General features: G+C 43.7%; 1 protein-coding gene across 1 annotated transcript in view; it reads left to right on the top strand.

The window, feature by feature from the left end:
* LOC125080705 (contactin-associated protein-like 3) overlaps nucleotides 1–12,564 on the top strand; it is a 202,819-nt gene that overhangs the window by 96,612 nt on the left and 93,643 nt on the right. The window contains exon 8 of the mRNA XM_047694676.1: nucleotides 2,016–2,277. Coding sequence (XP_047550632.1) covers nucleotides 2,016–2,277 — 262 coding nt within the window. The remainder of the gene's footprint in view (nucleotides 1–2,015; nucleotides 2,278–12,564) is intronic.

The following is a 12,564-nucleotide window of genomic DNA, read 5'->3' as shown; positions in this document are numbered from 1 at the left end:
GACCGGTTCAAGGTAACCCTGAGCTGAGAGTCACTCCTCGGCTCTGTCTCTGTAGCTGCCTTCCCCGTTCTGATACCGGTAAGCTCTGCAACACTCAGACACCCCCGATCCTTCTGCGACCCTGCGGGACCCGAGGCCGTGCTGACCCCGCCTGGGCTTCACCCCAGTTAAGCCTCTGGAGTGATGTCCCTCAGCGGAACAGACTTTTAGAAGTCCTGATTTTGCTCCGTTGCTCCGCCGCTCGCCGGGAGCTGGCCCCTCCCCCCGCAGTCTATCTTCCCGTCGCTTTGGATTCACTTCTCCGCCAGTCCTACCTTTCAGATAGTGGTTGATTTTCTGTTTGTAGAATTGCTGTTCTTCTTCTCTTCGATCTCCCATTGGATTTGTAGGTGTTTGCAATCTTTAGATAAGCTATTTAGCTGATCTCCCGGAACCCGAAGTAGTCTCAGCCTGCTACTTCTCCGCCATCTTGACTCCCTCCTGTCATTCATGATCCAAATGTTTTCTCAGATTAACCAACTGTCTATGAAATATAAGTCATGTTATAATATAATTATATATCATATATCATATCTTTTATATTAAATGTTATGGGCCATGTTGAGCATATAAATGCCTTTACTGGTATGTAGCCAATGTCTCAATGTATTTTTTAAATAGCTTTGTAGTATTTGGTCTTGCTTTGAAATACTTCTGAAACCCTAGACTCTAGGTACAGTCTCAAGGATTTTCCTGTAAAAAGTTTTAAGGCGGTTTCATTTATTTATTTACTTTAAAATTGAAAAAAAAATTAAGTCTTCGAATGTCTGGTCTTTACTCTTTGTGCAGATCATAGTTATCTTGGGTCTCGAGGGTACCCATTCGTGCCTGAGCTATTTACTGACCAGACCCAACCTCCGAGCACAGGCTTGAGTCTTCCCTCTCACCACGTGCTGGCTGTACCTGTGGTCTCAGATCTTTTGTGGGTCAGTCACTGGGCTCCGCTGCTGTGTTTACCCCATACCAATGCTGTATTGACTTGATTACAGTGCTTTTATGGTATGTATTTTGGAGAGGAAGGACAATGTTTGGGCACATACTCCTCTGGAATTTATGAAAATTTATCTAAATTTTTTTTAAAGAATTTATTTACTTGAGAGAGAGAGAGAGAGCACATGCAGCGGAAGAGACAGAGGGAGAGGGAGAAGCAGACTCCCTGCTGAGTCCTCGATCCCAGGACCCCGAGATCATGACTTGAGGTGAAGGCAGAGGCTTAACCCACTGAGCCCCCCAGGCGCCTCACTTAATTAGAGTTCTTTTAAGAACTTAAGTTCCTTCCTCCCAAACACTATGATTAAAGGTAAGTTTGCTCCTGGAGCAGTAGATATAATGTAAAGCTCAAAGGTTTGTTTTTTACTAAAATAGAATGAAGTAAAGGCAACAGGCAGCTGGCGGGTCAGAGGTCAGGCTGGGGAGAGCGTGCTGGTTGACATGGCCTATGGGAGCCTCTGAGAGGTGGGCAGCCTGTTCAGGCCGGCCACACCCCTGCCTCAGACGGCTAAAGCCCAGGGCCTGCCTGAGCCAGATGTTCGTGTCCCCGGGTGACGGGTGTGTAAGCGTTCACACAACCAAGGGGAGTGCTGGAAGGTTCCCAGAGCCGCTGTCTGTGGTGCTGGGCTTCATGCCACATGTAAACAGCCAGTGCCTGGAGGTATAAGAAATCTGTCTCCTCTGTTGTGTCCTGCGCCCAGCACAAAGCCTGGGAAAGACGTGCCTCGGGATTCCTTTGCCAATGCCCAGAAATGGAGGAGACAGAACTGCCCTAAAAGCCTCAGAAGGAGGTTTGCCCAGCCAGGGCAGTGTCACGGTTTGAGGGACCTGTCAGGTAAATCTGGATTGCAGCTGGATGGGGAAGCCTAGTTCTTAGGTCCTCGCTTGCTGGTAGGTTGCTAGGAAACTGCACCTCTTGGAAAGCTCATTGTTCATGAAAGCATCCCTTCTGCCCCTTCCTAAATCCTTTTCCACTGTATTCACAGGGAAATGTGTCCTTCTCGTGCTCACACCCACAAATTGTGCCCGTGACTTTTTTGAGCTCCAGGAGTTACTTGGCTCTGCCGGGCACCGTCGGAGAGGACAAGGTGTCGGTCGCTTTCCAATTCCGAACGTGGAACAGGGCAGGGCTGCTGCTGACCACTCAATTCCAACACGGGCCAGAGGCTCTCGTCCTCCTTCTTAATGATGGAAAACTCAGACTGAGTCTCTCCCAGCCCGGACATCCAGCGAGGGACGTCACAGCAGGTAATAGGTGTTTGCTGTGACCACACGGTCCTCCTGTCACCTCTGCATTAAACGAGTGACTGAATCAGTAAGATACTCGTAATCCTTCTAGAGGGAGCTAGAGTTCTTTTACCTTTGAACTAGGTACATCCAGGCTGTTGTGTGAGTCAGTGTGAGCTGAAGTTAGCTGCAGATCACACATACCTCTCAAAAAGTTTAAAAAATAGGGCGCCTGGGTGGCTCAGTGGGTTAAAGCCTCTGCCTTCGGCTCAGGTCATGATCTCAGGGTCCTGGGATTGGACTCTCTGCTCAGTGGGGAGCATCGGACTCTCTGCTCAGTGGGGAGCCTGCTTCCCTTCCCCTCTCTCTGGTTGCCTCTCTGCCTACTTGTGATGTCTCTTTCTCAAATAAATAAATAAAATATTTTTTAAAAGTTTAAAAAATAACCTAGTTATCAACTGATAGTGGGGAGCTGGCAGTCCGCTTGAAACACTGGAGAACAGTAGCCTAAGTCGGAGTCCTGAAAAAGAGGTTTCTTATCCCGTCTTTTGAGCCAATATGCACACCAATCATAATATTTGAAGTTACTATTTTTCCCAGATTTTCTGTTCCATCGGGAATCCCTGTTATGGATAAGGCTTCTTATAACAGTGGGTGAATGTTCTGCTCAGCTTCCAAGAAGGACCCACGTTTCTAAACTCCCTTCCAGGGTTGTGTTATCCTCTGAGTCTGGGGACTGTTTTGCGTTAGAGTGCTGGTGAAAATGTAAAGCCACGTGGGTGTCCTTCCACGGGTGTTGACTACGGAAGGAGTGCCTCGCCTGACCCAGGTTACCAGGTCGGATTGAAAGCCGGGAATGAAACGTAGCTCTTTGTTTCTCTTTATAAATAAAAGACAAAATCTGACCACCGGCATAGGGAGTTCCCTTGTGGACCTCAGCAGATGAGCATAACCAGGGAGTGTCAAGTCAGATTTTGGAAATTTCTTCAATCTTGGTTTGTGTAGACTTACAAGCTGCGTGCCTAATTACCGGAGAGATGGTGTTTTGCTGTTGCTTCACGTGAGTACACACTATTCTCCCTTCCAACAACTGGGATTAGTTATTTAACTTTTTTTGAAGGCTAGCACTGAAATATTATAGAAACATTTTATTGAATTGATTTTTTAAGCTTTCACTGGACAACGTATTAGTTTTTGGAAGCAAACCAGAGGTGCATTTTTCTTGCTGCTTTTTTTAGAAGCATTTGTGGGGTGTTTTTTTTTTTTTTTTTTTTTTTACCTTTGAAACACAGGCCTGCCTCCGAGATACTCAGGTCTGGTTCCAGACCACCCAAATACAACAAATATTGCAATTAAGTGAACCAAATGAATTTTTTTTTTGGCTTTCCCATGCATATAAAAGTTATGTCTGCAGTATACCATGGTCTGTTAAATGTGCAGGAACTTTATGTCTGGAAAAACAATATACACGCCTTAATTAAAAAAAATACTTTATTGCTAAGAAAAGGTGCCGCATGAGCCTTCAGTGAGTTATAATCACGGATCACAGATCAGCATCACAAATGTCACAGTGACGAAAAAGTCTGAAGGATCGTGACACAGAGGCACAGAATGAGCAGATGCTGTTGGAAAAATGTCCCCGAGAGACGCCCTTTGGGCAGCGGGCCACGAGGCTTCAGCTGGAGAAAGGCGCGGTGTCTGTGAGGCACAGAAAGTGAGGAAGAGGAGACAGATGGTGACTGGTTTTCATTCCAAACCTTGGATGAAATGCGAAAGCACCTACCAAACCAAGAACCAAAGTTTAAAGGCTGAGTGAGACGTAATCACGCCGGATGCCAGGAAAGGACACCCGGTCACTGTTCATCCTGCTTCCAGCTTTTGGGTCCTATTTCTGAATAGTTACCTCAGTGTGTTTGTGAAGGGATCTAGAAAGGTCCAGAGTGTACAATCTAGTGTCTGTGTGCTTGTGGAGCTGGGCCATCGGAGCGGCGTGGTGGGAACAGAAGGTCAGTGGGCGGGAGGGGAGTGTGCGTTCCCTTTCTGTAGGAAAAGACACAGTCCACCCTTTCCAGAAGAGCCTCAACTGCCCGGGGCAGTGTTCTCTGTAATCAGGATGAATTTGAGACAAGCTGGTGGGAGGGCTGTGTGAGAGGACTCGCCTCCCAGGCCCACTTCCAGAACCACCTCTGTGATGCTAGGGCTGATGGGCTCGAGTGCCACCTGTATTCTCCCCAAGCCTCGGGTCCTCGTCATTGGAGTGACACTAGTGTGACTGATGGTAGAAGCAATGATGTTGAGCCTACAGACCAAGAGCCCAGTGCCTGGTAGTCAGCAGTCACTCCAAAACCTTTAGTTCTCATTATTCCAAAACTAGTCCTGAGACCATCACTGGCCCCCCAGACTGAAGCCTTTGTGGAACTGGAGGGTGAGTGGGAGAATGAGCATCGTGTTCCCAGTAGCACAAACCAAAACACCCCCGCCCCTCCCTTCTCCATCCATCCATTGACTGTAGTGCTGCCTGGGAGATAGGCAGTTGGTTCTGGCGAAAGTGGGGAGGGTGGAGGACACACAAGAGAAACACAAAGAGTGAGAATTATAATGGGGAGAAACAGAATGATCATAAGAGCAGGCATTTCACTTTTATTTTTATTTATTTATTTATTTTTTTTTTCATCTTTAATTTTATTTTTTATAAACATATATTTTTATCCCCAGGGGTACAGGTCTGCGAATCACCAGGTTTACACACTTCACAGCACTCACCATAGCACATACCCTCCCCAATATCCATAACCCCTCCCCCCTCTCCCAACCCCCCTCCCCCCATCAACCCTCAGTTTGATTGTGAGATTAAGAGTCACTTATGGTTTGTCTCCCTCCCAATCCCATCTTGTTACATTTACTCTTCTCCTATCCCCTTAACCCCCCATGTTGCATCTCCTCTCCCTCATATCAGGGAGATCATATGATAATTGTCTTTCTCCGATTGACTTACTTCGCTAAGCATGATACCCTCTAGTTCCATCCACGTCATCGCAAATGGCAAGATTTCATTTCTTTTGATGGCTGCATAGTATTCCATTGTGTATATATACCACATCTTCTTTATCCATTCGTCTGTAGATGGACATCTAGGTTCTTTCCATAGTTTGGCTATTGTAGACATTGCTGCTATAAACATTCGGGTGCACGTGCCCCTTCGGATCACTACGTTTGTATCTTTAGGGTAAATACCCAGCAGTGCAATTGCTGGGTCACAGGGTAGTTCTATTTTCAACATTTTGAGGAACCTCCATGCTGTTTTCCAGAGTGGTTGCACCAGCTTGCATTCCCACCAACAGTGTAGGAGGGTTCCCCTTTCTTCGCATCCTCGCCAGCATCTGTCTTTCCTGACTTGTTCATTTTAGCCATTCTGACTGGTGTGAGGTGATATCTCATGGTGGTTTTGATTTGTATTTCCCTGATGCCGAGTGATATGGAGCACTTTTTCATGTGTCTGTTGGCCATCTGGATGTCTTCTTTGCAGAAATGTCTGTTCATGTCCTCTGCCCATTTCTTGATTGGATTATTTGTTCTTTGGGTGTTGAGTTTGCTAAGTTCTTTATAGATTTTGGACACTAGCCCTTTATCTGATATGTCATTTGCAAATATCTTCTCCCATTCTGTCAGTTGTCTTTTGGTTTTGTTCACTGTTTCCTTTGCTGTGCAAAAGCTTTTGATCTTGATAAAATCCCAAAAGTTCATTTTTGCCCTTGCTTCCCTTGCCTTTGGTGATGTTCCTAGGAAGATGTTGCTGCGGCTGAGGTCGAAGAGGTTGGTGCCTGTGTTCTCCTCGAGGATTTTGATGGATTCCTTTCTCACATTGAGATCCTTCATCCATTTTGAGTCTATTTTCGTGTGTGGTGTAAGGAAATGATCCAATTTCATTTTTCTGCATGTGGCTGTCCAATTTTCCCAACACCATTTATTGAAGAGGCTGTCTTTTTTCCATTGGACATTCTTTCCTGCTTTGTGGAAGATGAGTTGACCATAGAGTTGAGGGTCCATTTCTGGGCTCTCTATTCTGTTCCATTGATCTATGTGTCTGTTTTTGGGCCAGTACCATGCTGTCTTGATGATGACAGCTTTGTAATAGAGCTTGGAGTCCGGAATTGTGATGCCACCAACTTTGGCTTTCTTTTTCAATATTCCTTTGGCTATTCGAGGTCTTTTCTGGTTCCATATAAATTTTAGGATGATTTGTTCCATTTCTTTGAAAAAAATGGATGGTACTTTGATAGGAATTGCATTAAATGTGTAGATTGCTTTAGGTAGCATGGACATTTTCACCATATTTATTCTTCCAATCCAGGAGCATGGAACATTTTTCCATTTCTTTGTGTCTTCCTCAATTTCTTTCATGAGTATTATATAGTTTTCTGTGTATAGATTCTTAGTCTCTTTGGTTAGGTTTATTCCTAGGTATCTTATAGTTTTGGGTGCAATTGTAAATGGGATGGACTCCTTAATTTCTCTTTCTTCTGTCTTGTTGTTGGTGTAGAGAAATGCAACTGATTTCTGTGCATTGATTTTATATCCTGACACTTTACTGAATTGCTGGACAAGTTTTAGCAGTTTTGGAGTGGAGTCTTTTGGGTTTTCCACATATAGTATCATATCATCTGCAAAGAGTGATAGTTTGACTTCTTCTTTGCCGATTTGGATGCCTTTAATTTCCTTTTGTTGTCTGATTGCTGAGGCTAGGACTTCTAGTACTATGTTGAATAGCAGTGGTGATAACGGACATCCCTGCCGTGTTCCTGACCTTAGCGGAAAAGCTTTCAGTTTTTCTCCATTGAGAATGATATTTGCAGTGGGTTTTTCATAGATGGCTTTGATAATATTGAGGTATGTGCCGTCTATCCCTACACTTTGAAGAGTTTTGATCAGGAAGGGATGCTGTACTTTGTCAAATGCTTTTTCAGCATCTATGGAGAGTATAATAAGGTTCTTGTTCTTTCTTTTATTAATGTGTTGTATCACATTGATTGATTTGCGGATGTTGAACCAGCCTTGCAGCCCTGGAATAAATCCCACTTGGTCGTGGTGAATAATCCTTTTAATGTACTGTTGAATCCTATTGGCTAGTATTTTGGCGAGAATTTTTGCATCTGTGTTCATCAAGGATATTGGTCTGTAGTTCTCTTTTTTGATGGGATCATTGTTTGGTTTTGGGATCAAGGTGATGCTGCCCTCATAAAATGAGTTTGGAAGTTTTCCTTCCGTTTCTATTTTTTGGAACAGTTTCAGGAGAATAGGAATTAGTTCTTCTTTAAATGTTTGGTAGAATTCCCCCGGGAAGCCATCTGGCCTTGGGCTTTTGTTTGTTTGGAGATTTTTGATGACTGTTTCAAACTCCTTACTGGTTATGGGTCTGTTGAGGCTTTCTATTTCTTCCTGGTTCAGTTGTGGTAGTTTATATGTCTCTAGGAATGCATCCATTTCTTCCAGATTGTCAAATTTGTTGGCGTAGAGTTGCTCATAGTATGTTCTTATAATTGTCTGTATTTCTTTGGTGTTTGTTGTGATCTCTCCTCTTTCATTCATGATTTTATTTATTTGGGTCCTTTCTCTTTTCTTTTTGATAAGTCTGGCCAGGGGTTTATCAATCTTATTAATTCTTTCAAAGAACCAGCTCCTAGTTTCGTTGATTTGTTCTATTGTTTTTTTGGTTTCTATTTCATTGATTTCTGCTCTGATCTTTATGATTTCTCTTCTCCTTCTGGGTTTAGGGTTTCTTTCTTGTTCTTTCTCCAGCTCCTTTAGGTGTAGGGTTAGGTTGTGTACCTGAGACCTTTCTTGTTTCTTGAGAAAGGCTTGTACCGCTATATATTTTCCTCTCAGGACTGCCTTTGTTGTGTCCCACGGATTCTGAACCATTGTGTTTTCATTATCATTTGTTTCCATAAATTTTTTCAATTCTTCTTTAATTTCCTTGTTGACCCATTCATTCTTTAGAAGGATGCTGTTTAGTCTCCATGTATTTGGGTTCTTTCCAAATTCCCTCTTGTTATTGAGTTCTAGCTTCAGAGCATTGTGGTCTGAAAATATGCAGGGAATGATCCCAGTCTTTTGATACCGGTTGAGACTTGATTTAGGACCAAGAATGTGATCTATTCTGGAGAATGTTCCATGTGCCCTAGAGAAGAATGTGTATTCTGTTGCTTTGGGATGAAATGTTCTGAATATATCTGTGATGTCCATCTGGTCCAGTGTGTCATTTAAGGCCTTGATTTCCTTGTTGATCTTTTGCTTGGATGATCTGTCCATTTCAGTGAGGGGAGTGTTAAAATCCCCTACTATTATTGTATTCTTGTCGATGTGTTTCTTTGATTTTGTTATTAATTGGTTTATATAGTTGGCTGCTCCCACGTTAGGGGCATAGATATTTAAAATTGTTAGATCTTCTTGTTGGACAGTTCCTTTGAGTATGATATAGTGTCCTTCCTCATCTCTTATGATAATCTTTGGCTTAAAATCTAATTGATCTGATCTAAGGATTGCCACTCCTGCTTTCTTCTGATGTCCATTAGCATGGTAAATTCTTTTCCACCCCCTCACTTTAAACCTGGAGGTGTCTTCGGGTTTAAGATGAGTTTCTTGTAGGCAACACATAGATGGGTTTTGTTTTTTGATCCATTCTGATACCCTGTGTCTTTTGATTGGGGCATTTAGCCCATTAACATTCAGGGTAAGTATTGAGAGATATGAATTTAGTGCCATTGTATTGCCTGTAAGGTGACTGTTATTGTATATTGTCTCTGTTTCTTTCTGATCCACTACTTTGAGGGTCTCTCTTTGCTTAGAGGACCCCTTTCAATATTTCCTGTAGAGCTGGTTTGGTATTTGCAAATTCTTTCAGTTTTTGTTTGTCCTGGAAGCTTTTAATCTCTCCTTCTATTTTCAATGATAGCCTAGCTGGATATAGTATTCTTGGCTGCATGTTTTTCTCATTTAGTACTCTGAATATATCATGCCAGCTCTTTCTGGCCTGCCAGGTCTCTGTGGATAAGTCTGCTGCCAATCTAATATTTTTACCATTGTACGTTACAGACTTCTTTTCCCGGGCTGCTTTCAGCATCTTTTCTTTGTCACTAAGACTTGTCAATTTTACTATTAGGTGACGGGGTGTGGACCTATTCTTATTGATTTTGAGGGGGGTTCTCTGAACCTCCTGAATTTTGATGCTTGTTCCCTTTGCCATAATGGGGAAATTCTCTCCAATAATTCTCTCCAATATACCTTCTGCTCCCCTCTCTGTTTCCTCTTCTTCTGGAATCCCAATTATTCTAATGTTGTTTCATTTTATGGTGTCACTTATCTCTCGAATTCTCCCCTCATGGTCCAGTAGTGTTTGTCCCTCTTTTGCTCAGCTTCTTTATTCTCTGTCATTTGGTCTTCTATATCGCTAATTCTTTCTTCTGCCTCATTTATCCTAGCAGTGAGAGCCTCCATTTTTGATTGCACCTCATTAATAGCTTTTTTGATTTCAACTTGGTTAGATTTTAGTTCTTTTATTTCTCCAGAAAGGGCTTTTATATCTCCCGAGAGGGTTGCTTTAATATCTTCCATGCCTTTTTCAAGGCCGGCTAGAACCTTGAGAATCGTCATTCTGAACTCTATATCTGACATATTACCAATGTCTGTATTGATTAGGTCCCTAGCCTTTGGTACTGCTTCTTGTTCTTTTTTTTGTTGTGAATTTTTTCCACCTTGTCATTTTGTCCAGATAAGAGTATATGAAGGAGCAAGTAAAATACTAAAAGGGTGGCAACAACCCCAGGAAAATATGCTTTAGCCAAATCAGAAGAGATCCAAAATTGTAAGGGTGGAGAAAGGGGATAAAAAGGGGTTCAGTAGAAAAAAAAGGAAAAAAAGAAGAAACTGTTAAAAAAAGAAAGCCGATAAAAATTAAAAAAGGAAAAAAAATATGTATTAGATAAACTATTTAAAAAACATTAAAAAAGAAAATGGTAAAAGTTAAAATAATTTAGCAGAAGAGGAGAAAAAAAAATTGAAAAAGAAAAAAAAATTAAATTAACTGCAAGGCTAAAGAATCATGGGGAGAAAGCCATGAGTTCCATGCTTTGCTTTCTTCTCCTCTGGAATTCTGCCGCTCTCTTTGGTATTGAAACTGCACTCCTTGGTAGGTGAACTTGGTCCTGGCTGGGTTTCTCATTGATCTTCTGGGGGAGGGGCCTGTTGTAGTGATTCTCAAGCGTCTTTGCCCCAGGCGGAGTTGCACCACCCTTACCCGGGGCCGCGCTGAGTAATCCGCTCAGATTTGCTTTCAGGAGCTTTTGTTCCCTGAGCGCTTTCCGTAGAGTTCCGGAGGACGGAAATAAAGATGGCGGCCTCCCGGTCTCTGGCCCGGAGGAGCCGAGAGCCCGGGGCCCCACTCCTCAGTGTGCCCTCAGAGAACAGTGCCCAATTACTCCTGTCACCCTGGCCTCCGGCCGCGCTCCGAGCTGACCGAGCCTGCGACCGGTTCAAGGTAACCCCTAGCTGAGAGTCACTCCTCGGCTCTGTCTCTGTAGCCGGCTTCCCTGTTCTAATACCTGCAAGCTCTGCGACACTCAGACACCCCCGATCCTTCTGAGACCCTGCGGGACCTGAGGCTGCGCTGACCCCGCCTGGGCTTCACCCCGGTTAAGCCTCTGGAGTGATGTCCCTCAGCAGAACAGACTTTTAAAAGTCCCGATTTTGCTCCGTTGCTCCGCCGCTCGCCGGGAGCTGGCCCCTCCCCCCGCGGTCTATCTTCCAGTCGCTTTGGATTCACTTCTCCGCCAGTCCTACCTTTCAGATAGTGGTTGATTTTCTGTTTCTAGAATTGCTGTTCTTCTTCTCTTCGATCTCCCGTTGGATTTGTAGGTGTTTGCAATCTTTAGATAAGCTATTTAGCTGATCTCCCGCTACCTGAAGTAGTCTCAGCCTGCTACTTCTCCGCCATCTTGACTCCTCCCCCGGCATTTCACTTTTAAATGAGAATGTTGAATTTTATTAAAAACAGTCTTTTATTATAGAGGTAAATGGCATCTATTACCCATTCAAGGAGATATTCTGGAGTGTTTTCTGCAAGTTCTCCCAGGAAATAACTCTAAGTCCTAGACAGGTGGGTGGGGGGGGCAGGAGGGAATTTTAACATCAGATTTTTTTTTTTTAAGATTTTATTTATTTATTTGACAGAGATCACAAGTAGGCAAAGAGGGAGGCAGAGAGAAAGAGGGGGAAGCAGGCTCCCTGCTGAGCAGAGAGCCCAATGTCGGGCTCGATCCCAGGACCCTGAGATCATGACCTGGTCCGAAGGCAGAGGCTTAACCCACTGAGGCACCCAGGCGCCCCATTAACATCAGATTTTAGTTGGATGTGGTTCCATCCCGACAGATAATGTTAGGTAAACTTCAAAATAAATACCGAATGACAAGAGTGGAAGGGACACTCCCAGGTTCTTGTTTGTGGATTCCTTCAGCTCCAGGGCTGGAGGATTTCCTTCAGGACCAGTGTCATAATGTAGGTCTTGAGTATCTAACCGCAATCTTCCATATTCTGTTGTCGGCTTTCTCATCATTGCTCATGAACCTAACCCGTGTGGGGTCTTTGCAACAGTTTTGGATTCACAAATGTGACACAGAAAGTGAGAGATGGGTGTGCATGGCAAAGAGCTAAAGTCCCTGAAAGGGAGTGCTGGGAAGTACCATCGCTCCTGTTTCACAGTCTGAGAGGAGCGGAAGCATCGTGATTTTTACAATAGGGTCTATGACCTTCTGGGTCAGGCCAGAAACATATTCCTGTGCACATGGGTCTTGAATCCATGTCAACGTCACTGATGAGAAATGAAGCCAAGACCAAAAATGCTGTATTTTCATTTTTAATTGCAGTATCATTGACATATTAAAGAGCACTGGAGGGACATGGATTTATGGGGTTGATTGGGTTCCTTGGGCCAAACTCTGATACCAAATTAGATATGCCTGGTTAACTTTCCACTGGAAACATGGCCATATTTTCTTTGGGGCTGATACCCCATGAGCTAGAAAATAACTTCTGACCCTTGCAGGTTGACTTCCAAACTTAGAGGGCTCTAAGCAGTTGGCACCTTTCTCATTTGCAAGAGGTATAGGCTAATCTATCAGGACAATTCCCCAAGACGATCATATTAGGGTCAGGCAGGGTCATGCGCAAGCTTGGGCATGACATCAAAGAAGTCAAAAGAGTCTCACTTTGTTGTTTTTCAATGAGCTCAAGTGTTTGTTTATAACCTGTTTCCCT

The sequence above is a fragment of the Lutra lutra genome, chromosome 11, assembly GCF_902655055.1.
Source record: "Lutra lutra chromosome 11, mLutLut1.2, whole genome shotgun sequence".
Taxonomy (NCBI): Eukaryota; Metazoa; Chordata; class Mammalia; order Carnivora; family Mustelidae; genus Lutra; species Lutra lutra.
The sequence above is the reverse complement of the archived record's forward strand: the minus strand, read 5'-3'. Positions and strand labels throughout refer to the sequence as shown.